The 26934-nt window shown below is 40.6% G+C and overlaps 1 protein-coding gene across 2 annotated transcripts in view; it reads right to left on the reverse strand.

Moving 5' to 3' along the window:
- The window catches only part of ATXN10 (ataxin 10), a 176068-nt gene that overhangs the window by 141077 nt on the left and 8057 nt on the right, over nt 1-26934 (reverse strand). Inside the window, exons 2-5 of one of the 2 annotated variants that reach the window (XM_025398303.1) lie at nt 16068-16259; nt 12928-13010; nt 5624-5720; nt 3160-3318 (exon numbers count right to left, since the gene is read on the reverse strand). In XM_025398303.1, coding sequence (XP_025254088.1) covers nt 3160-3318; nt 5624-5720; nt 12928-13010; nt 16068-16259 — 531 coding nt within the window. The remainder of the gene's footprint in view (nt 1-3159; nt 3319-5623; nt 5721-12927; nt 13011-16067; nt 16260-26934) is intronic. The other variant, XM_025398304.1, reaches the window with a different exon arrangement.

Genomic DNA, 26934 nt, shown 5'->3' on the forward strand with positions numbered 1-26934 from the left:
TCCTATGAGAATCGAGCGTGGCTGATGATCTGACAAGAGGTGGAGCTCAGGCAGGAATGCTCGCTCACCTGCTGCTTACCTTGTGCTGCGTGGCCCTGTTTCTAACAGGCTATGGACAGGTACTAGTCCACAGGTCGGAAGACTAAAGACCCCTGCCCTAGACCAAACAGGCAAATTCCTAGAAAGACACAAACTACCAAAACCAACCCAAGAAATCAACAATCTGAATAGACCTGTATGTAACAAGTAGGGGCCGGGCACGGTGGCTCATGCCTGTAATCCCAGCACTTTGGGAGGCTGAGGCAGGTGGATCACGGGCTTAGGAGTTCAATACCAACCTGGCCAAGATGGTGAAACCCCGTCTCTACTAAAAATACAAAAAAAAAAAAAAAAATTAGCTGGGCGTGGTGGCAGGCACCTGCAATCCCAGCTATTTAGGAGGCTGAGTCAGAGAATTGCTTGAACCCAAGAGGTGGATGTTGCAGTGAGCCGAGATCACGCCACTGCACTCCAGCCTGGGCAACAGAGTAAGACTCTGTTTCAACAACAACAACAACAAAAAACAAGACAAGTAGGGATTGAATTAGTAACCAAAAACACTCCCCATAGTAAAAAGTCCAAAACCAGATGGCTTCACCAGTGAATTCTACCACATATTTAAAGATTAATACTGATCCTTTACAATCTTCCAAAAACAAAACAAAACAAAACCTCTTTCTGTAAAGTCAGTATTTACCTGATACCGAAATCAGAAAAAGAAATCACAAAAAGAAAACAAACTACAAACCAATATGCCTTATGAATATACACACAAAAATCCCCAACAAAATATAAACCAAATCCAGCAACATATAAAAAGGATTATACACTATGAACAAGTGGGATTTATCTCAGGAATCCAAAGTTGATTTAAAGTATAAAAATCACTGTTAGACAAAGTATTAATAGACTAAAAGACACAAGCCATATGATTATCTCAACAGACACAAAATGTATTTGATGAAATAGACTTTCATAATAAAAACATTCAACAAGTAAAAGAAAATCAGCAGAAGTAGAAGAAAAGTTTATCATCCTGAGCAAGGCCTTCTATGAAAACCCCACAGGCAACACCACACTGAAAGACTGAACACTTCCCCACTAAGATCTTAAACAGGACACACATGTCTGCTCTCACCAATTCTACTCAACATTGTATTGGAATTTCCAGTCAGGGCAACCAGGCAAGGAAAAGAAAGAAAAGGCAACCCAACTGGAAAGAAAAAAGTATTATCTACTTGCAAATGGCATGGTCCTGTACAGAGAAAATCCTAAGAATCACATACACAAAAAACTCTACTAAAACTATAAATAAGTTCAGCATGAAAGATTGCAGGATACAAGATTAATATACAAAAATCAGTTGTATTTCTACACATTAGCAATGAATAATCCAAAAATCAAAGGATTCCATTTGCAATACCATCAAAAAGAATAAAATACTTAGAATAAGTTGAACTAACAACATCCAAAACTCATAGACTAAAAACTATAAAACATAACTGAAGAAAATTTAAAAGGCCTAAATAAATAGATGAATATCCTTTATTCATGGATTGGAACACTTAATCTAGGTAAGATGGCAATATTCCCCCAAGTTGGTCTACAGATTCATGTAATTCTTATCAAAATTCCAGCTTTTTTAAATTAACAAATGGAAAAGTTGATCCTAAAATTAATATGGAAACACAAGGGACCCAGAACAATGACGAAAAAAAACCTGAAAAAGAACAAAGTTGGAAGACTCACACTTCCTGATTTCAAAATTTACTATAAAATTACGGTAATCAAGACACCGTAGTACTGGCAAAGAGAGAAAATGGACTGGAGGAAAAAAAAAAACACACACAACACTGAAGAGAGCTTCAGGGACTTGCAAAACAACAACAGAAGACTGACACTTGTATCTTCAGAGTCTAGGGGAACAGCTCCACATAGCGCCCTGGTGACCTTGGACATATCCATGTATACCATGCATGCCAGAGCTTGAACAGCGGCTAATCTGAGTCTTGCCTGCTGACTACCTTGTGATCCTCCCGGAACCCGAGATGGGAGGCCTGAGGCTTCTGAGGCTGTCTCCTTCTTGCTCTTCTGTCTCCCAAGGGAGGCTGTCATGAGACAGGTTCTGATGAGTTTTGCACTAATGAGGTACAGAGCTTTCTGCCCTGCCCCTCTTAGCATATAAAGCCTTTTAACAGCCAAGAAGGGCTCCTCAGGAATGGGGTACCTCACAATTCATATCCTAATCATCCAGGTCTTTGTGGTATCTGGGACAAGGATCAGGAGGAGCTGGCCCCTTTGGCTTCTTCTTTTCTCTGTCTATATAGTAACAAACTGTCTAAAGCTAAAAGTAGATTGGTGTAATTTGTATTACTTTCACAGTCCCATCAGTTGAGCCATAGCCTTGGCCCTGCCTTCGACTATGTGTGTGCCTAAAACATGGAGTCCCAGAAGAAGTAGAGAGAGAACAAGGGCCTGAAAAAAAGTATTCAAACAAATAACAGCTAAAATTTCCCAAATTAACTTCCCCAACTTGGTAAAAGACATAAATCTACTGATTCAAGAAGTTGAGGAGACCCCAAAAAGAGTAAACCCAAAGAAATCTAAGCCAATACCATAATTAACCTCTGAAAAGACAAAGAAAAATCTTAAAAGCAATCAGAGAGAAATAATACATTATCTACGAAGGGTGGCGGTACATTATGTATGGGGGGCAATTTGAATGGCAGTGACTATCTCATCTGCACAGATGCTCACAAGGCTCACATCAACCTCTGATCTAATGAACTAGCTTCTGCAGCCACAACAGTCTGATCTGTACACTCCAAAGGTGCCGGGGCATTTCACACTGTTTTTTCATACACCAACAATGTCTTTCCCGCTCCTCACCACCTTAAAGAATTCTCTTTGTCCTTAAAGACTCAACTCAAGCCTCACTTTATTCACCTCTTTCACAAGTTCTCTAGATTCTGCTCAAAACCTTTTCTAATTTTGTCAATACGTTAAGTTTTAACTTATTGTTCAATTATCACAATGTCCAAATTTTTACTTAAAACCTCTGCAAGGAAAGTGATCTGTCAGGATGTCCTAAAGCAATCAAAATTCTAACAAGATACTTACGGCCATTCTGATTCAGGATGTTTTTGGTAAGCATCTATGACATCAATTGCAATATTGAGGTTTTCTTCCAGTTCTTTCATCCTTTCATGATTAAGGGATGTAAACAAAATCATTGAAGAGTAGGCAACAATTTTTTTGTCCGGATGATTTAAGCAAGACCTTTCAAACAAGGAAATGAGACTGTTAGCCCAATTTAATAACATGATAAAATAAAACACAAAAATAACAGTAATACCATTGGCAAATTCACTACATACTAATATTTTTGAGGATTTAAGGGAGAATTATAGCACTTTAAAATAAGTAATTATTTACTGTAAAAATAGTAAATACAAACTTAGTCACAATAAAAAGTATCCAAAATATTAAAGTTAAAGTTGACATAGAACTCAGAAGGCAAAAAGCAAATAACTTACTATTAGCGATAAAGATTAAAATGATTACATTTATAAAACATTAAAATGTTCATTCTTGTTAGAAAAAAATCAACAGGTACAAAATGATACCTCAATGACTGCTGACACTGCTTTAATAGTCCTTAGGGACAAGATGCCTATAGAAGAGATGGTACAGTGGAGCAAGAAATAGAATTTGGAGTCAGGAGCCTCGCTATAACTCCTAGCTCCTCTAGCTATCAGCCAGGTGGCCTGGGGAAGGTCACTGACATATTGATTGCCAATTATATCACGTGTTACGCAATATGGTAGGATTTTGCTTTTCATTTAAACTTCACAATACTCTTCTGAAGGAGATATTATTCATATATTTCAGATAAAGAATTTGTTAACTTCACTTGGCCAATAGCACAAAGCCAGCACCTGACAAAACTGGAATTCAAATTTGGTTATATCTGTCCCATAAATGCATAAAGAGTGAAGGCAAAGAACCTCTCTTAGCTTGTTTTCTGGTATAAAAAATAAAATACAATAACAAAACCTTCTCTATTTCATAGGATTTTTATGACGATCAAATGAGATCTAAAAGCAACATGTAAACTGTTAAGACTTCTCTGACTGTCCTACACTTAAGCCTCTCCCTTGTTTTTCCATTACACCCTGGATTTACCCTAATTACCTTAGTTCTTACATCACAATGTACGTGCCTGTTCCTTTATTTCCCTGACCAAAGAATGAAATCTTAAAGAATAACGAATATATAAGTTACCACCGTATTCTAATCATCTATCCCACAACCTGGCAGATATTAGGTGTCCAAAATGTTTTAAGGGAAAGAATTCTCAAAAACAAGCAATGTCTGTTTCTGTAGCTTGAATTTCATAATTCTCTTCTTCCACTTAAAGCTCAAATATCATTAATATATATATAGCATGAATATATATACACCTTCAACTTTTAATTATTTGCAGGAATTTGAGAAATTCCATGAGCTAGAAGTGAATTAGAGTTTATCCAATCTTAACACTGAACTTCACGGAGGAGCCCAGGAAAGCTGTACAACCAGGAAGGCCAGCACAGAATTTAAGCAGCACAGTCTTTACAATGAGCATAGGCTTTGGATTCAGATGGCAGCAATGGGTTTAAACTCTAGCTCTGCCATTTACCAGTGATAAGCTTCAGGTCTCTCATCTGTCCAGATGGGGAGACAGTAACACTTACTCTGCAGGCTATTGTGAGAACAGAAGAAATATACGGATAATGCCCAGTTCAGGGTAGGTACACAACAGCTGCTGCCCTGCTGTGCTGCTTATACTGTTGCAACCACCAGAGTTACCCCATTCATTGGCACCAAAGCCTGGATTCGAAGCCAGGCCTCCCACTCCCAGACTGTGCCTTTCATATGGTATATTGACTCTATTGCCTGCTTACCTTTTACCTCAATGCTCAATTTCTTATGTACAGAGCTGGTTTTTAAGAAGTAGAATCACCAGAAAAAGTACCAGGATCCAATCCAGATAAATGGAATGGTTACCCACTTCTCACACTGATAAACGGACTGGTTACCCATTTCTTACATGGATAAACTGATTGTTTACCCACATCATCTTCTTACCTTCCATAACATACAGCATTGTGCTGAACATATCAGTATTCAATACATAAAGAATTTTAATTCACTGCCCATATTTTGATGTTTTATTTTAATTGTGTTTCTTATAAATTTCAGTGTCCTTAACAATATTACTTACTTTATCCACGACTTTTATTTTCGTAAAAGTAAACTGATATACAAGCAAGGGCACAAATCTTAAGTGTACATACAGCTCAATGAACAAAGTTTGGATATGTACACATCCATGTAACCACCACTAAGGTCAAGATATAGACGAACACTTCCAGGACCCAGGTGTTTCCCTAGTGCCCTCTCCCAGCTGGCACCCACCCACCAAGAACAACTACTATCCTGAACTCTATTACAGAGGGTTACTTTTCGAACTTTATATAAAATGGAAAAATATAACCACAATCTTCTCACAAGTTAGAAACATTCTTATCAATATACTCACAAAAACAGTTCTGGAAAAGCATGTACCCAAACAATAGACTGGGAATCTTCATTCCGTGAGGCAATGTTGCCTAAAAACTGCAGGCCACAGCGAAAAGCTAAGAATATATAAAAGTTTAAAATAAATAAATAAATGATTAAACATAATAAATAAATACATCTTAAGAAATATTCTCCATGTTATTAAACAGAAAGTTTCTGCTTGCTTCTTGTAAAAATTAAGGTCTCTCTCCACAAGGTCACTTTGGGAATAACATGAATATGCCATGGCTGGGCACGGTGGCTCACGCCTGCAATCCCAGTACTTTGGGAGGCCAAGGCAGATGGATCACTTGAGGCCAGGAGTTGGAGACCAGCCTGGCCAATATGCTGAAACCCCATCTCTACTAAAAGTACAAAAAATTACTCAGCAGGCTGAGGCATGAGAATTGCTTGAACCTGGGAGGCAGAGGTTGCAGTGGGCTGAGATCATGCCACTGCACTCCAGCCTGGGAGACAGAGTGAGACTCTGTCTCAAAAAAAAAAAAAAAAAAATTAATATGCCTTACCAAAACAATATACTCTACATACAAAATTGATTAACTTATTGCCTGGGTACAGAGGCTCATATCTCTAATCCCAGCACTTTGGGAAGACGGGGTGCGGAGTGGGGAGTGGATCGCCTGAGGTCAGGAGTTAGAGACCAGCCTGACCAACATGGTGAAACCCCGTCGCTACTAAAAATACAAAAATTAGCTGGGCGTGGTGGCAGGAGCCTGTAATCCCAGCGACCCAGGAGGCTGAGGCAGGAAGAACTGCTTGAACCCAGGAGGCAGAGGTTCCAGTGAGCTGAGATCAAGCCACTGCATCCAGCCTGGGAGACAGACCCAGAGACTCCATCTCAAAAAAAAAAAAAAAAAAAGATTTCTACTGAATATTTTGGAATATTAACACTCAAATCTGTGTAAAACTTAACATGCAAAAAGCCAACAGTATAGGTTGATCTGACAACCAACTGACCCAACAACTCATCAGGCACCTAAGACTAATGCTCGGGATCAGAACACAATTCTGAAAAGGAAAAGGCTTAAAGATGTCCCAGACACAAGAAAAGAAAACTCCAGACAGGTACAAATGACAGTTTACTTTACCAAACAGCTTATCAACTGATCTTTATGTAAATACTGCAAATGTTATGAAGACCCTCAAAAATCCCAACATTATTTTTACAGATTAAGAAAGAATAAAGGCCAAAAACAACACCAATAACTCAATTAAAGTAACTCATGCTTGTGTTTACATAAAATTTGATGAGCATAATATATTCGTCACACCACTGCAATTATTCCCTGAAAATAATACTCTAAATATTATTTTGACAATGTAATTACAGTTCTTACCTCAAGTGTGGTAACAAAAAACTGGCACACATACCCTGCTAAAAAATCTACCTAGAATAAAGTTCTCACAGAAAAAGAGTCAAAAGAGTACAGGCGCTTTGTTAGGAACCAGAATACTTTTATTTAAAAGATTATTTGTATTAGGTTTGAACTAACACACCATAAAATTTTTTCTAAGTTTCACTGCTGAATCCAAATTTCATTGTTGAATTCCAACTAAAATTCAGTCATTTCACTAGCTGCCATTTTCAAGGTGATGAGAAATATTACTTCCTTTCCATTTTCCTTCTTGCCTCAATAATATCCTTCCAATAGTATCTGTGGCTAAACACAAGCCATCTACTAAATAGGAACACAACTGAAAAATTAAATAAGACCTGAATAAATGGAGAGATGTTCTATATTCATGAACTTGAAAACTCAATAGTGTTAAGATGGCAATTCTTACCAAACTGATCTATAGATTCAATATCATCCCAAGTATCTACAATATATAGAAAACCTTTACAACTCTACAAGAAATAGACACAAACAGATCAATTAAAAACTGGACAAAGGACTCATATAGACATTTCTCCAAAGATTTACAAATGGCCAGTAAGTACGTGATCATTTAGGAAATGCAAATCGAAACCACAATGAAGTACCCCCACTTCACATCCACCAGGATGACTACAACACAGAAATAAAGAGTCAGCAAGGATGCAAGAAACGGGAACATTCATACGGTGTCGGCAAAAAGTAATATGATTCAGCTGCTATGGAAAAGTCTGACAGCTCTTAAATGTTAAGCACAGAGTTACCATATGACCCAGCAATTCTATTCCTAGGTGTACACCCAAAAGAATTAAAAACAGATAAACAAATGCATGTACCAGCATGTTCACAACAGCATTACTCATGATAGCCAAAAGGTGGAAACAACCTAAATGTCCAACAAACGATGAATGGATAAACAAAATATGATGCATCAACACAACAGAGTATTATTCCACCATAAAAAAGAACGAAGTCATGATACACACTACAAGGTGGATGAACCTTAAAAACATTATGCTCAGTGAAAGGAGTCAGACACCAAAGGTCACATATTAATTCTATGATTCCATTTATATGAAATATCCAGAGTAGGTAAATCTACAGAGACAGAATGCAAAAGAGTGGTTGCCAGGGGCTATGGGGAGGCAGAAAGAGAGCAACTACTCAATGAAAACACGGTATCCTTTTGGGGGGATTTTCAGGCTGGGCGCAGTGGCTCATGCCTGTAATTCCAGCACTTTCGGAGGCCGAGGTGGGTGGATCGCCTGAGGTCAGGAGTTCGAGACCAGCCTGGCCAACGTGGTGAAACCCCGTCTCTACTAAAAATACAAAAATTAGCCAGGTGTGGTGGTGGGCGCCTGTAATCCCAACTACTCAGGAGGCTGAGGCAGGAGAATTACTTGAAGCTGGGAGGCGGAGACTGCAGTGAGGCGAGATTGTGCCATTGCACTCCAGCATGGGCAACAAGAGCGAAACTCCATCTCAAAAAAAAAAATTTAATTAGGTAGAGATGGTAGTTGCACAATACTGTGAATGTACTAAATGCCACTCGATTGTTCACTTTAAAATGGTTAACAATATGTGAATCTCAGATCAATAAAAAATAATTAAACTCATATAAATGCAACTACCTAAATTAAGAACAACTCTTAATACAGCTAACAAGTAATAGGTCTTTAAGAATCTACCCTCTCAGACTAGGAATATGAGTAAATAGCCAAGCTAATAACCAAATAACCAATTTACTCCTCAATGACAAACTGGTTCATAAAAGTAGTTTCAGGTGGCCGGGCGCGGTGGCTCATGCCTGCAATCCCAGCACTTTGGGAGGCCAAGGCGGGTGGATCATGAGGTCAGGACATCGAGACCATCCTGGATAACACGGTGAAACCCCATCTCTACTAAAATCACAAAAATTTAACAGGGCGTGGTGGCGGGCGCCTGTAGTCCCAGCTACTCAGGAGGCTGAGGCAGGAGAATGGCATGAACCCGGGAGGCAGAGCTTGCAGTGAGCCGAGATTGCGCCACCGCACTCCAGCCTGGGCGACAGAGCCAGACTCCGTCTCAAAAAAAAAAAAAGTAGTTTCAGGTATCTGCTCCGTTAAATTTTTTCTTAGGTCATCTACCTGCTTCAGTGAAAATCTTGTGAAGAATGAAATAATCTTTTACCATATATTGTAAAAACTAAACACATCTTTTGTGGCACATTTGGGATACAGCAGAAAAACGAGATACTGGACTGAGGGGGACATGGAGTCAAAAGAAGATTTTTTAAATGAAAAATGGGAGAGCATATTATATGCTGATGAAAATGATGGAGTAAAGAGGAAAAAAACAGAGGCTGCCTGAGAGCAAGGGGATAATTTCAGGAAAAAAGCTTCTGCGTGGGCAAGTGGCGATGAAATCCAGCACATGGTGGAGGGGCTGGCTCCACTCTAATAGTTATTTAATCACAGCATTTGTATGGCACTTCCCCTTTGCTTCTTTATTTAGGATATATCATTAAAAGAGAAACCTCCTTCTGGCCACCACAGCACTGCAGCTCTGGAGCGCCACACTGCCCGCCCCATCGGGATCGTCAATTATGAAACACGGTACATTCTGAACTCTCTTTCTCAATTACTATACCACACAGAGACCTCAAAACAGCTGCCTTCCCAAGTGACACAGTGAAACACGGACTTTACTGCTAATTTATAATTCCCTAATTTTGAGTACTGATGCTTCCATTTTATTATAAAATGGAGCTACAGAAGTATCTTTAAATATACAATATCATAAAAACATTTCACAACTAAATCCTACATCCTTTCAATTTCTTGAGACTATTTTAGAAACTACTAATGCTCAAAAAAAGTGGCAATGCACTTTGTGTGTAAATTCTCAAAGAAAGTAATTACTTTTTAATTACCATTTCCTAAAGGAATACTTCAAAATCAAATAGCAAGATCTAAGAATTTTTAGCAAATTGAGTTTAAAATGAAAACACTAGGAAATCACAGAAATTAAACCAAGCCAGGCAGTGGCTCTAACATGCTAATTTAGCCTATTTCACCTGTGAAATAAGACCGTCACCTCTGGTTCTTGTCTATCTACCAAGAGAAGCACACATATTAACATCAATAGAAATATGCCTCATGTGGCCAGGTGCAGTAGTTCACGCCTGTAATCTCAGCACTTTAGGAGGCCGAGGCGTGTGGATTACATGGTCAGGAGTTCAAGACCAGCCTGGCCAAAATGGCGAAACCCCATCTCTACTTAAAAAACACAAAAAATAGGGCCGGGCGCGGTGGCTCAAGCCTGTAATCCCAGCACTTTGGGAGGCCGAGACGGGTGGATCACGAGGTCAGGAGATCGAGACCATCCTGGCTAACACGGTGAAACCCCACCTCTACTAAAAAATACAAAAAACTAGCCGGGCGAAGTGGCGGGCGCCTGTGGTCCCAGCTACTTGGGAGGCTGAGGCAGGAGAATGGCGTAAACCCGGGAGGCGGAGCTTGCAGTGAGCTGAGATCCGGCCACTGCACTCCAGCCTGGGCGACAGAGCCAGACTCAGTCTCCAAAAAAAAGGCGTAAAAAAAAAAAACACAAAAAATTACCCGGGCACTGTGGCAGGTGCCTGTAATCTCAGCTACTCAGGTGGCTGAGGCAGGAGAATCGCTTGAACCCCGGGGGGAAAGCAGCAGTTGCAGTGAGCCAATATTGCACCACTGCATTCCAGCCTGGGCAAGAGAGTTAAGACTCCGTCTCAAAAAAAAAAAAAAAAAAAAGAAACATGCCTCATGTTATATGTGAAGAACAGGCATTAAAGCTGTATATAAAACAATTTTTGTCAGTCAAATTATATTTTAAATGCAACTGGAGATTTCTCATTTAAAGGATAGCCATTGAATTATAAGGTAAAGACATTATTACAACAACAATGAAATTTAACCTATAATCTAGCACATCTAACTTATCCACCTGGAAATTTACATTGAAATTTTCTAGGGTGTTTTTTTTTGTTTTTTTGTTTTTCTGTTTTTGAGACAGGCTGTTTCTGTTTTGTCACCCAGGCTGGAAGTGCAGTGGCATGATCTCAGCTCACTACAACTTCCACCTCCCAGGCTCAAGCTATCTTCCTACCTCAGCCTCCAAGTAGCTGGGACTATAGGTGTGTGCCACCATACCCAATTATTATTTTTTTTTATTTTTTATTTTTTGAGACAGAATTTCGCTCTTGTCACCCAGGCTGGAGAGCAATGGCATGATCTCGGCTCACTGCAACCTCTGCCTCCTGGGTTCAAGCGATTCTCCTGCCTCAGCCTCCCAAGTAGCTGGGATTACAAGTATGCTCCATCACGCCCAGCTAATTTTTGTATTTTTAGTAGAGATGGGGTTTCACCATGTTGGCCAGGCTGGTCTTGAACTCCTGACCTCAAGTGATCCGCCCACCTCAGCCTCCCAAAGTGCTGGGATTACAGGCATGAGCCATTGTACCCAGTCTTTGTATTTTTTTAGAAACGGGGTTTCACCATGTTGCCCAGGCTGGTCTTGAACCCCTGAGCTCAAGCAATCTGTCCACCTCGGCATCTCCAAGTGCTAGGATTATAGGCATAAGCCACAGCACCCAGCCTACATTAAGATTTTCTTATCAAATAATTTAGGTTTACCCATAAAGTATTTCAATTCCTGGGACAAAGAGATCATATATTAAAAATCTATGTTTTTTTAACATTATGTTAAGATAATAACCACTGTCCAATGGAAAGGTGTTGATGCTAGAAGAACAAAGACCAAAACCATTCTACTAATGAGTCGAAAGAAGCTTGGTGTTTCTCTTAATCCCACGTAAACAACCATTAACAATCAGAGCTAAGTTCCATTTTCATCACACTAGACATTTGGCTTAGACACTTAACATGTGGCTCCCCTCAACGGAATGTGAGCTCTCTAAGGGCAGAGATTTTTTTGTCTGTTTTTGTCACTGTTTGAATCACACCCAAAACCTAGACCAGGGCCTGTCACGTTCATAAAAGATGGTCTATTAGTCTTACTGGGCGGCTTAAACAACAGACATTTATTTTTACACAGTTTTGTGGTTAGAGGTGTGTCAACAGGGCTGATATCTTCTGAGGTCTCTCTCCTTGGCCTGTAGATGGTCATCTTCTCCCTGTGTCTTCACATGGTCTTTACTCTGTGCATGGCCATGTCCTAATTTCCTCTTCCTATGAGGACACCAGTCATACACCCCCATTTGACCTTAAGTACCTTAATTACCTCTTTAAAGATCCTATCTCCAAATTCAGTCACATTCTGGGTACTGGGGGTTAGGACCATGCTGTGATCTGAATATCTGTGCCCCTCCAAAATTCCTATGCTGAAATCTAATCCCCAACATGCCAGTATAAGATGGAGCCTTTGGGAAGTGACCAGGTCATGATGGTGGAGCCCTGGTGAATGGGATTAGTGCCCTTATAAAATGGGCCCAGGGAGCTTGTTTGCACCTTCTGCCTTCCACCTTCCACCATAGGAGAACAAAGCAAGAGGCACCATCTACGAAGACAAGAGCAGCCCTCGCAAAACACCCAGTCTGCTTAATCTTGGACTTTCCAGCCTCCAGAACTGTAAGCGATACATTTCTGTTGTTTATAAACTACCCAGCCTAAGGCATTTTGTTATAGCAACTGGAACAGACTTCAACGTACAAATGTGAAAGGAACAAAATTCAGCCATTCAGGAAGGGAAGTTGCTACAACTTTATAATTATTTAATATTTCACTATTAAAGTTTCCCTATCTCATGAAATACAGAACATGCATTTCAATGAATGATGTTAATACTCAAAGTACTGGTTTTGAACCCTTTATAAAGATATAAATAACCCATGAATTATATTGCATGCTACCTGTCAACAGAGCTTCCTGTTCCACTCGCAGTTCACGAAACAGAAGAATCAAATCAACAGCAACACCAATCGTATCCAAGTTCCTGTATCAGGTATTTAAAAAGAGACAAAATTAGACATGTTCATTCATTCATATATTGTCTATGGCTGTTTTTGCACTATAATGGGAGAGCTGAGAAATCTGACAGAGATTACAAAGCCTAAATTTATTATCTGGCTCTTTACAGGAAAAGTATAGCAACCCTAGCAGTAGGGGTTATATTTATATGCAGAGCCAACTGCTTTCAACAGTTTTCTTTGAGCACTTCCTGAAGTTTCCCATGACTCAGATTCTTTGCTTTATTGTATTATACCCCATTCCATGCATTCTTGGCAAAAGCAGTCCCAGTCCACACAAAGTGCAAAAGATGTAAAAAGATCTAGGCCTTAATAGCATCACACCTTTTGATTAACTCTTTCTTTAGCGACTTAAAATAAAACATCAGAAAAATATGTACTAGTTGCAATCTGCATCTTGACTGGCTCAGAAATACTGGCCTTAGTTAAGCTTGGCCACAGTCTTTACTAGAATCTTTGTTGTATTTCTAACTAGAAAATTCTTTTCTGAAAATTGCTGCCCTAAATGGTTGAAATTTTCCTTTAAAAATCAACAGTGAATAATAACACAATCGGAGAAGGGAAGAGGCAGAAAAATTAACACCCTTAAATGTTCCTTTTCATTTCAGCCCAACCATAAGTTGCATGCAATAAAAAGATCTTATCACAAACAGCACAGCCCTTGCTTTGCCGGCCCTACCAAAAGACCACAGATAACTTACTTGTCATAGTATTTATTTTTGTAATGTTTGAATTTTTATAGTTTGCATATATTACTCAAAAAAGAAAATAAAAATTGACTGCTTTGAAAGAAAGTATTAACATAAACTTGTACATTCGTTCCTGAGGCAGAGGAAGAAACATTTAAAGTTTACTGAGCATGCAATCTGCATTAGGCATTTACATAAGTAATCTCATTTACACCCCATAACCAGCCTGTCTGGAAGACATTGCTTACCCAGTTTTACAGAGGAGAAAACTGATACTCAGGAAGACCAAGTCACCTGTCCAGGGTCAGGACAGAGCAGTCAGCCACAACAGGACCAGTGTGTAAGGCTCAGGACAGCAAGGGTAGACTGCATTTTCTTTTTTTGAGACAGAGTCTCACTCTGTTGCCCAGGCTGAAGTGCAGTGGTACAACCTTGGCTCACTGCAACCTCCACTTTCCTGGTTCAAGCAATTCTCCTGCCTCAGCCTCCAGAGTAGCTGGGACTACAGATGTGTGCCACCACAACCAGCTAATTTTTTATTTTTAGTAGAGACGGAGTTTCACCATGCTGGCCAGGCTGGTCTCGAACTCCTGCCTTCAGGTGATCTGCCCACCTCAGCCTCCCAAAGTGCTGGGATTACAGGCATGAGCCACTGCGCCTGGCCCAAACTGCTTTTGAGTGTAAGGGCAGACTGCTTTTGAGCTTAAGCTTTACAGTCAGATGTCTGGATATGGAGAGAATGTTCCCAGCCTCTCTCACTTAACGAGTGACTCTCAGACAAGTTATTTAACCTCTCCAAGTTACAGTTTCTTCTTTTGTAAAAATGGAAAAATTTCTTGAGTTTGTTCTAAGAATTAAAGAAGATACTACAAGCAAAGCACTTGGGACAAAGCCCAATGCCGAAGGCAGGCTCAACAAATGCTCGCTCCCTTCCCCACCAAGGTTAGCCAAGCACAAAATGTATCTGCCAGCCACAGTCAAAAGTCAGTTCTAAGGCTCTCCTTTCCTTCCCCATCACACTAGAGCACTTCCTAACTGGAAAAGGACAAAAGAAACTAGCCTTCTGGCCAGATGCTTCTAGCATATAACTAGTTACGTTTTAGAATGCTGACTGTTATTATCAAGATTATTATTGTTTCTATCCATTTATCTGCAAATGGATGGCAGGTTTGGTTTAGTATTGAAGTTACATGACTTACTTTTTACCCTCTCTCTTTTGATCTTAAAAATCTCATTAATCATATCAAAGCCTCGGGTATATGTGTCTAACCGAAGGGAGTCCCTCAAATGGCTTCTGGACCAGCCCAAGCTCACCCGTCACAGCGGTGACAGGGAAGCCTGGAGGCTCTGTCTACATCCAAGTCCAGGAAAGAAAGTGAGCATCCTGTTTGTGGCTTCTGACTTCAAGTAAAAATTTTTAATAAAAAGCAAGTTCCACAAAATCAAAGAAGAAAGATGCTGGGTTCCGGGAGGAGACAGTAACATGTAAAAGCAAAGAGCACTGGACAGCTCACCTGCTCATGTTTTAACTACTTTTAAAAATGTGCACATCATAAAATAGGTGGACACAGAGCTTGGAACTTTAAACGATCTTTAGGAAAGACAGGTCATCTTGTAAATTTACAAAATATGCTTCTTGTTCAAACACAAAAGTAACATAATTAAAAGTAATTAAAACATTTACAACCTGAGGTCAAGAACTACGTATAAACTTACACAGGTAAAATCTAGGAACAAAGACTCAAAATCAGCTTCAAAACACTATGAAGAACCAAATACCTCAAAACATGTGATAAAAACAAACAAGAAATCTAACCCCTGATGTTAAACACATTCTATTATTTTATACACTAGTCAGAGAGACTCCAATGGCAAGGCCTGTAGAGGGCCTCTCCCCGCAGATGTAAAGGGCAATCCTGCAGTAAAAGTGGGTGATACTACCACGCCAATTTTTTTTTTTCCTGAGACAGGGTCTCACAACGTGGCCCAGTCTGGAGCAACGGCATCATCTCAGCTTACTGCAACCTCTGCCTCTCCCCGGCCCAAGCAATCCTCCCACCTCAGCCTCCTGAGTAGCTGGGATTACAGGTGCTCACCATCATGTCCAGCTAACTTTTTGTATTTATTTGTAGAGACAGGGTCTCGCCATGTTGCCCAGGCTGGTCTTGAACTCCTGGACTCAAGCAATCCTCCTGCCTCAGCCTCCCAAATTGCTGGGATTACAGGCATGAGCCACCTCGCCCAGCCCAAAACAACTTCTAACAGATAAACCAAATGACAGAACCAGCATGCACATATACAAAGAAACAGAATCCAAGGTACATGTGTAACTACCTGATTGAATTCTGGTTCACAGAACACTCTATGCAAGCATTGCGAAGACACCTGAAGCATTCTGTTATTAACTGCAGACTGGAAGCCAGGTTTTCCACTTGGGATGGATCTCTGCAGGCAAGCTCAACGGCATGAGAGGATTTCTTCAGGATATCCAGAACTCTTTGGAAGATAGTCCTGGGTGCTGTTTCTCTGAAAAAGGATAAAATTATCACAAACCAGAAAAAAAGATTATGATTTCCAAATGTCCTGTTCAGAAAACTGTATTTATCTACCATTGTGGGGAGGTAGGCTAGGCTTATCTGTTCTAGCTCCTTAATTTACAACACCAAATAAAAGATCTACACATGTTGAGCACTTACTATGCAGCAGACACTGTTCTTGTCCCTTTTCATGTATTATCTCAGTCTTTGCAATAGCCTTATGAAGCCAACACTGTCCTCTCCAGGTACAGATAAGGTAAGTGAAGTAGAGATGGTAACTTGCCCAAATCATTCAGCCAAAAACTGGCAGAACCACAAAGCCAACTGAAGCACTCTGGCCTAAGGACTTCCATTACCCATGACAACCCAAATCCCAGTTCCAGGGACTATTCATGCTTATGGATTTGCCCTTAATCAGAAGAACACAGTATCTTTATTTAATGTTCCAGACAGAGAATATAGTCCGGTCCTCTGTCACCCAATATGTACCCAAGTTCAGTTATAAGAAACAATATTCCTGTAGGACAAGGATACTATCTACTCTGTAGACACAGTGAGGCTGACAACATACACACCAAACTTCTACACAGTCAACTACATAGATGGGAGAGAAAGGAGGGAGGGAGAATGTAAAGTGTGCCCATTCTTCCACCAAGAATGTATGCCCAGGGAGAAAGATGAACCTGTGGCTGTTCCCTCTGGGCATCTCAGTCTCTGCATGCTTCTCATGCCAGGAGTACTGCCTGTACTGGCTATCATTCCAGAGCTCTGAAGATAAGAATTTTTTGTGCAACATGGCACCTAAATGCAAGCCAACTTCCTCATTCCATAAATCCCCTAAAGACAGCAAATCTCTTTTAATGTTAGAAGTAAAGTTGCCACATTGAACAATTTAAGAGATTCTATAAATGCCAAATGATTCAGACCATATGAATTTTCTCCTTTTGCTCTCACTGTAGATTCACAGTGCCCTACTTTTCACCCTTGGATTGAGCCAGACCAGCAGGGAGCCACATGTTCATTCAGAACTCCAGACACTGAGCTGCCCAGGTTATGGAGCTGCTCAGTTGCTGCAGAAGACACCTATGGAGGCCCCTTTCCTGGGGCCACAGGAAACACTTCTCTCCTTGAACTTCAGTACCACGGCTTCTTATACACCAAGCGATGTGTGTTTTTATCTTACTAACAGACAATAGAACTCACATTATTTATTATGGTTTCTCTCTGTTGGGGCCTTTCTTAAGTCTGGAGTCAAATTTATGACCCAAACAATATGAATCCTTACTTTTTCTATCTGGCTTTTCCACTCTCCGTAATTTCCCCCCGATCTTTTTCTCATATTTATTTTTTAAGGCATCTCAAATTTGGTTTTGGAAAGAGGCAGAGTATAAACTAATTAAAAACTGGGAAACTGCACATAAAATAATTTGTCTATGTCTCCCCCAGTCAGCCCTCTGAGTGTAGATAATGAAACTCTGACTCAGTGTCTCGGCAACTGAGTGACCAAATTAAAAAATGAAAATTCAAGGGTACAGCACTAATCCTGCCTCAATAAACTGTATGAAACAAGTATATAAGCCATTTTTAGTGACAACATTGCCATAAGAAGAATATTCACTAACAATATTTGTTTGTTTGTTTTTGAGACGGAGTTTTGCTCTGTCGCCCAGGCTGGAGTTGCACTGGCACAATCTCAGCTCACTGCAACCTCCACCTCCCGGGTTCAAGTGATTCTTCTGCCTCAGCCTGCCGAGTAGCTGGGACTATAGGCACACGCCACCACGCCTGGCTAATTTTTGTATTTTTAGTAGAGACAGGGTTTCACCATATTGACCAGGCTGGTCTCGAACTCCTGATCTTGTGATCTGCCTACCTCGGCCTCCCAAAGTGCTGGGGTTACAGGTGTGAGCCACCACACCCAGCCGATTCACTAACACTCTTAAGATAACTTTAAGGAGTACCAAATATATTATAGACACTAATAAGCTAAGAAAATACCCAGGAGTTTAAAACACTATGAAGAATGCTAAGGCTGATCACAATTTCTAGGACAAAGAACAAATCTAATCACCTCTATCTGCCCCATCTGCATGAAGTTTTGAAGCCATTTATTATTTAATATTACAGTCAAATAAAAGTAGAGCACTGCAACTTGAATAAGCTTCAATGACGCCTCTCTTTTCCTACTAAGATGACTAAGTATGTGTATTTACAGCTGTAAGAAAGCAGCGAGAATTATTTCTTTAACCTGATCCTTTGCTGTCTGCCTCTCACATGGGAACCATCTTTCCCCCGTGAATGGTCTTCCCTGAAGTCATTCCTTGCAATCTTAACATCTGTTTTACACAAAATCGGTATCTAGCACAGCAAAAGCTTTGGAATCAAACTATGGTACAGACTAAACAAGACAGAAGAAAAGCAATATTCTTAAAGAAAACGTGAAAAATGATATCCCGACCACAGAATAAATATTAAGTTCATAAACTATGTTGTCAATAATTCCCAATGCTACATGTTAATTTGTTATATATGCACCATGCACTTACAATAATTTTAACGAAATGAAAAGCATTTAACTGAGCTAAGGCCAACCAAAAGATTCCTGAAATCCAAATAACTATTAATAGCGACTAAAGAGTAATCATGACAGCATCTATTTGGCACACAATAATTCGCGTTTGCGGTATAAAGAAAAAATAATGTGGGGCTGTGATCACTGTCATATGCTCTCCCCAGGTTGTACACCATGGATTCCTAAAAACTCCCGATTTCGCCAATCTTCTGTCTTTGCTCAAACATATCCCACCACCAGAAGAAAGTCCTCTCCAAATCTCCCAATCCTCTGCCTGGGAGAAATTTACATCTCCTTTTTTTTTTTTTTTTTGAGATGGAGCCTTGCTCTGTTGCCCAGGCTGGAGTGCAGTGGCGTGATCTCAGCTCACTGCAACCTCCACCTCCCGGGTTCAAGCGATTATTCTGCCTCAGCCTCCCAAGTAGCTGGGACTACAAGTGCATGCCACCACGCCCGGCTAATTTTTTTATATTTTAGTAGAGACAGAGTTTCACCATGTTGGCCAGGCTGGTCTGAATCTCCTGACCTCGTGATCCGCCCGCCTCGGCCTCCCAAAGTGCTGGGATTACAGGCGTGAGCCACTGCGCCCAGCCTGCGTCTCCTTTTAAACCTTTGGAAAACTCACAGACCTGGTGAAACTCCTCCACTTTTCCAGACAAACAGGCTCCCTCTATGTCGCCCTGGAGCTCGTTCATAAGACTGGAATAACTTGTCCACATCCAATAATATTTACTTATCCTATCTCCCCAGTTAAAGACTGTTAAGTCCTTGAAAAATAGAGACTATTTTATTCTTTTCTATATCTCTAGGGCCCAGAATTGGCACCCACTAATTGAATTTGTTCAAGTTTTAAACAGTGATGAGACTGTTCACACACTCAAAAGTGGCCCCTGACTGCATCACAGCCTTGCTATGTAATCCAAGCACTTACAGAGCTTGTGCTCAGAGCTAGGCATCAGGCCTGATACAGGCAGTGAAATCAGTGCTCTTTGAGTCAGCAACTGAAAGAAGGGGAAACTGAGGCATCAGCTCACCCCCCCCCTTTCCCATTAAGAAATCCATATAATCTCAATTCAAAAACTTAAAAACTTGTCAGATTTTAAGATGTGAATATCATGTAGATACTTTATGATTGCTATTAAGCAAACATTGAATTTCTCCTTTCCCATTAAATGATACAGTGAATAAGCTTGCGGGTCTCAGAGGAGTTGTAACCCAATTAACTGTAGTTTAAATTTCTTAAGAGCAAATAACATGTTTTAGATGTCTGTTTCCTTTTATAAAAGGTGGCAGTAAAACTCTTCCTCTAGAGTCATACAATAAATAGCTATGGCTTCTATTCACCATATTTTTATACAATATAATACATCAACAAAGAGGCTTTTATTCAATAACAGTAAATATTATGAAAGCATTTAACTCTTCTATACATCTTTACCTTCTCTACAGCCTTGAAAGAAAACTATTTGGCATTACAGATCCAGAGTAGTCATAGTGTACTCTCGTCTGCAAAATCTATGTTCACTGTCAAGACAATGCAGCTAAATATGTGTAATGATTAATGACACTGAAATAGTAAAGATCACTCCAATATTACAAACATTATTAATAACTGCTGTCATTTCTGCTTTAACCAAACTAACAAAAAATACAGAGACTTTAAAAAGCTTAACTACTTCATTCACAGAAGGCAGAAAGTACTTACAAGAACAATTAAAATTCAACCATTAGACATTCCTATTAGAAAGGAATGCATACCCTGAAGACAATGTATAAATGAAATGTTACAGTACAGAACCAAAAAAATCCTTAGAATTATACAAAAGGTAGAATTTCATTTCCTTCAAGTTTGAACAGATCTGTAGGGTTTAATCTTGGCAAGTCCTGTTTGAGTAAAATTAAAGAAAACTACCTGTGATTATATGTAACAGGTTAGATAGGTCTAATATACTGTATGTACTCACATTTTACAGTTAAATCATCAGGTGGGGCCTCCTAATGAAAAAAAAAGCTACATGCTAGTGATTGTAATGCTACAACTAAGACCTTTATACTTGTTAAAAGATTTATTCTAATACCTTAGATTTACTTAAAAACTGGCATATGTGGTTTAGAGTAGTTTAACAACTGCCAGTGAGAAAAACTATTAAAATACTCACAAGTTCAGAGATTAAAATAACAACCACTGGTTGTTATTTAAAACCATAAATCTTGCTGATTTGACTGGGCAGGATTGAATGAAAACAGAAAATAAAAACATTTGTATCTCCTGCCACAAACAGCCTAGGGTAAAATTTTGAAATCTGTGCAGAACTCAAACTTCTTTTTATACTCTTCTCTCCTCTTCTGTCACATTCAGGATTCTGAAGCTGTCCTGACAATTCAGACCAATCCATTTTTCAGGGTCACAAACTTCTTCCGTAAAGGGTCAGAAAGTGAGTATTTCCAGTTCTGATGGCCAAACAGCCTCTGTCACACTCTCAACTCCCCCAGTGCACAAACACAGCCACGGGAAACACCTGAACAAGTGAACATGGCTGGGGTCTAATGAAACTCTGTTTGTGGAAACCAAAATTTTAAATTCATATAATTTTCACGTGAGGTGAAATTTTATTATCTCCCCAACCATTTAAAAATGTAAAAAACCATTCTAAACTCGTGGGTCATAAAACAAACAGGTAGTGGGCCAGATCTGGCCATGGTTTGGCAATCCCTGCTTTAAAGGGCTCCAAACATACCAGTCCTCTCCCCACTCCTCAAAACCCACACACTTCCTCTTTCCCACTGTCCTCATCACATTCAAAATTCATCTTTCATCAGAACAAATGCACTGTGCTAAATGAAAGGAACTAAGAAGGCCAGGCACAGTGGTTCATGCCTATAATTCCAGTGCTTTGAGAGGCAGAAGCCAGGAGTTCAAGAACCTGGCTAACATAGCAAACCCTGTATCTACAAAAAAAAAAAAACCTTGTTTTAATTAGCTGGGCTTGATGGTCTGTGCCTCGTAGTCCCAGCTACTCAGGAGCCTGAGGCAGGACTGCTTGAACCCAGGAGTTCAAGGCTGTAGTGAGCTGTGATCACAACACTGCACTCTGGCCTGGGTGACACAGCGAGACCTTGTCTCTAAAAAACATGAAAAGAAAAGAAAAGAAAGAGAAGCTAAGAAAAGGTGAAATTAGCACAGAGGCAGAAAATCAACCACTGGAATAGAATAGACAGCCCAAGAGCAGAACTGTGTATACATGGTAACTTGGTAAATGGCATTCAACAGCATTAAAGACCTGGGGAAGATGGACTGTGCTCGAAAAGGCATTGTAACAACTGTTAATCTCGAAGGAAAAAAAACTGAATTGGATCCTTACTTATACTACCCAAAAAGTAACTCCAGGTGGATTTAGGAATATATGGAAGACAAAATTGCAAGGCTTTGGAAGAAAGTATACAGAGAATGTCTTTATATTCTTAGAGAGAGATTTTGCATATAAGACATTATTTAAACCTTATTTTAAAAGTAGTATTTGAGCACAGATCCAAAAAAGGTGAGGGAGCCAACTATGCATCTTCCTGGGAGAAGAGCTTGGACTAGAGGCAAAGGCATACAGAGCACGTCACGGGTAAGTCAGAGCTGGCTTCAATGAACCCCAGTGAGAAAAAGAAAGAGAAGTGCGACTCGGAGAGAGAAGACAGAGCTACCCTGCACGGGCACAGTAGGCCATGGAAGGACGCTGGCTTTGATCCTGATGTGAAGCCATGGAAGGTTCTTTGTTTTGTTTTGTTTTTGAGAGTTGCTCTGTTGCCCAGGCTGGAGTGCAGAGGCAGGATCTCAGCTCACTGCAACCCCTGCCTTCCAGGTTAAAGCGATTCTCATGCCTCAGCCTCCCAAGTAGGTAGAATTACAGGCATGTGCCACCATGCCCAGCAAATTTTTGTATTTTTAATAGAGATGGGGTTTCACCATGTTGGCCAGGCTGGTCTCAAACTCCTGGCCTCAGCGCCCGGCCCATGGAAAGTTCTGAGCAGAGGGGTGACATCATGTGACTTACGTGTTAAAAGGATCTCTTTGGCTGCTTTGTAAAGAATCACTCTTAAAGGGAGAAAGAGAAGACAGCAGGAGACCAGTTAGGAGGCTGTTTTTGGAGCAGAGGGAAAGCAGCAGACACAGTAAATAGGAATCAAATTCTGGATATTTTAAACATAGAGCCAATAGGACTTGATGATGGATTCTTATGAGGGTGTCTAAAAAAGGGGAGTGAAGGGTGACACCAAAACTTTAGCCTGAGACATAAACCGAAAGATGTATTTATTGTTTACAGAAACAAAGAAGAGTACTCTGAGGATATCTGGTGGATGAGAGGATCAGGAGAAATACAAGTAGAATGTGAAGTAGTCAGGTGAATAAACAAGTCTAGGGTTCAGGAGAGAGGTCTAGCTAAACTGGGTGTGGTGGCTCATGTCTGTAATCCCAGCACTTTGGGAGGCCAAGGCAGGAGGATCCCTTGAGCCCAGGAGTTCAAGACTAGACTGGGCAACATGGTAAGACCCTATCTCTACAAAAAAAATTTAAAAAAATAGCCAGGTGTGGTGGTGGATCCCTGTAGTCTCAGCTACAAGAGAGGCTGGGACGGGAGAACTGCTTATGCCTGGGAGGTCAAGGCTGCAGATCATGCCTCTGCATTCCAGCCTGGATGACAGAGCAAGACCCCATCTCAAAAAAAAAAAAAAAAAAAGTCCAGCTAAAGAAAAATGTTAGTCACCAGCAAACGGAAGTTATTAAAGCCACAAGATTGAGTGAGAATACTGTGAGAGTAAATATAGGCAGAAAAAAGAAGCGGTCTGAGGACTGAGTTCTGAGATCCGGGAAGGATTATCACTCAGGGAAATGGAGGGAAAGATTTTTCTTAGGATGGGAAAAGTTACAGCAGATCTATAAACTGATGAGTGCAATCTAATAGAAAGGGTAAAATTGATTATTTCTACGGCGGTGGGGGGAAGAAGACTGCTGAAGCAATATGTGCAAAAGGCAATGGAATTTAGTGCAAACCTAAGGGGAGCTTATATTCAGAGCAAGACCCTCATCCACAGAACAGAAGCAAAGGCAGGTTATGGGCAGATACAAGTAGGTGGGCAGAGAGGGTGATGAGAGTTCCTGGAAATTATCTGCTAGTTGCTCCTCTTTTTCAAGAAATAGCTGAGAGTGAGGATGAGGGGATAGAGGTTTGAAGAGAGTGGGGCATGAAATACCTGACTCGGGGAGCAGGAGTCAAGGGACCAGGGCAAACATCGGGACTGACAGGTAGCATTACGGGCCACCTTAGTGAGTCATCAGCAAGTTAAAATGAGAGCAGTCTGCACGGCTGTACGTTTTTCTCTAGCCGTGTTCAGCTATTTGGGTGCTGGCACAAAGGACACAAGTTGGATTTGACCAAAGCTGGAGTTTTACCAGGCAAACATAACAAAGTTTAGAGAGGAGGCAGGGGAGTTGAGGATGTACATAAAAAAAGAAACGCTCTTATTACTCATCCATGGATCTAAGCCAGATCAAGATGGGAATGTGAACATTAAGAAGGGGAATGAAGAACAAAAGGGGTAGTAAATAAGAAATAGGGTCAAAAGATTGTAGGTCCTGGTGAGGTTAAAGACTTGATGGAGCAGGGGCCCTAAAGAAAAGATAAAAGAGGGATTGGGACTCTTGAGATTGTGGGAGAAGGCAGCTACAGTTATGGATAAAGTCTAAGTAAGGTATGGCAGTGTGTGGCTGAGATGGAATGGAGGTCAAGCTCACTGAGAGAAAGTCAAAGAAATTCGAGGTCAGGATAATGAAAATAATCTATGTAAACAATGAAATAACTGAGATTTAAGACAGGAGAAGTAAGAGTGAAAAGTGAACCCAGGGCTAAACTCTTCAAGGAATGAGGCAGACTGACCCACAGGTCTCTTAACTACAAAAGTGATTGAATAAGTGATACCATGATGTCATGAGATTAAAAGTTGGACTGGTCTACGGAGGAAAAAAGGTCTGAAAGCAGCAATGACAATCAAGGTGAACTACCGTACCTTTGACCAAGCATTACAATGAGTGCAGGACAGAAAACAGCCTCCCACTTTCAAGAACCCTGGGAAAGGCATGTCCTCAGAGCCATATTTCATTTAGATCAAGAAGATGAGGCCGGGCGCGGTGGCTCAAGCCTGTAATCCCAGCACTTTGGGAGGCCGAGACGGGCGGATCACAAGGTCAGGAGATCGAGACCATCCTGGCTAACACGGTGAAACCCCGTCTCTATTAAGAAATACAAAAAACTAGCCGGGCGAGGTGGCAGGCACCTGTAGTCCCAGCTACTCGGGAGGCTGAGGCCGGAGAATGGCGTGAACCCGGGAGGCGGAGCTTGCAGTGAGCTGAGATCCGGCCACTGCACTCCAGCCTGGGCGACAGAGCGAGACTCCGTCTCAAAAAAAAAAAAAAAAAAGAAGATGAATGGGTGTTCACAGAAATTCAGGATACAGGGAATTTTGCTGAGGGCACAGAAAAGGATCTTAAGAACTGGGGAGTCAGAAAAGGATTCAAGTAAAAACCTTTAAGGGTGTCAGGCACAGTGGCTCACACTTGTAATCCCAACACTATGGGAGGCTGAGGCGGAGGATCGCTTGAGCCCAGAAGTTCAAGACCAGCCTGGGAAACATAGTGAGACCTAATCTTTACAAAAAATTTTTTTAATTAGCGGGGCATGGTGGCACTGTGATAGCACCACTGCACTCCTTAAAGGGATGAGAGTTCAGAGAGTAAGAGAAAACCTAGGAGTTTCTCATATAACTTAGAAAATCAGTTTGTGAATCTCTAGCAAAAACCCTGCTGCAATTTTATTATGAATGGCATTGAATCCATACGTCAATTTAGGAAGTATTGATGTCTTTGTTATTGAGGTTTCCTATAATACAATGGTGTATCTTACCATTTAAGTCTTTTTAAATGTCTTTTCATAGTTTTGTAATATTCTCATTGATGATGATGATGACAATGACACCAACAACGATAATGCTAACACTTAAACTGTGTCTGTTAGGTGCCAGGCACTGTTCTAAGCAGTACACAAACTCCTCAACAGCTATCATGAAAGAACATCCCTCACTTATAGATCATCTTGTTCATTCTAATAACTTCTCTAAGCTTGTGGCCATCAGAGGGCCCAGGGCGCCCTAGCGGTAGTCCCACCATTCCTTTGCTTTTGAGTGTCCTTGCCCACAGTCCAGTGACCAAGCCCTTGGGTCCAGTGACCACTACAAAAGACTGGAAGAATGAAAGAGCTGAGAAACTCTGCTCTGAGGGTACTGGTGGTCACAATCCTAACCTTATTTATTTTGATTGGCCGGCTCAAACTCTTTCCTGTCTACTTCATGCATTTAAGATAATTGAATGTAAGACGTGGCTCACACTGACCACTTCTGTATTTTGAAACTGAGTCAGAACACCTTACCAAACAATTCCATGTGGCATTCCAGCTCATGGCATAGGTAAAAATAAAGGAAATTGCCATCACACTCTAAAATGTGCTTTTTATAGTGTAACTTAATTGATGTTCTCTCTCAACAAAGTTAAGTTGAATCATGGTTGAGTCAAAACGCCATATGGCATCCTTAGCCAAGCTGATGACTCGTGTGGGTTTTTGTTTTTTGGGTTTTTGTGTGTTTTGGTGCAGTTAAAGACACTTGCTGGCTGGAGGTTCAGTAATGTCCGGGGAAAACCCACGTGCATGTAAATACACAGACGGATAGGTTTATTTTTTACCTCTGTGGTATGTTGACCTCTAAAGTGCTTCATCTGTTCACTTTCTTTATGAAGGTTAGTCAACATATTTATACAAGCAGGTAACAATACCAAGTCATTTTTTACCCCTTGAAATCTGTCATCTGTCATAGTTAACCTTTCCCGTCCCCTCCTAATTAAAGTCTTTCTTCTATGCTCTCATTTTCTCTCTCATGGCTCAAGAAAATTAGGTGTTCAAGAAAACAATAAAAATAGTATTGAATGCTCACTGTGTAGCAGGTCTGAAAGTTGGTACTGAAAATAGAGGTAAATAAGAATCCTGCCCTCAGACTG

The sequence above is a fragment of the Theropithecus gelada genome, chromosome 10 (assembly GCF_003255815.1).
Source record: "Theropithecus gelada isolate Dixy chromosome 10, Tgel_1.0, whole genome shotgun sequence".
In the NCBI taxonomy this organism is placed as follows: domain Eukaryota; kingdom Metazoa; phylum Chordata; class Mammalia; order Primates; family Cercopithecidae; genus Theropithecus; species Theropithecus gelada.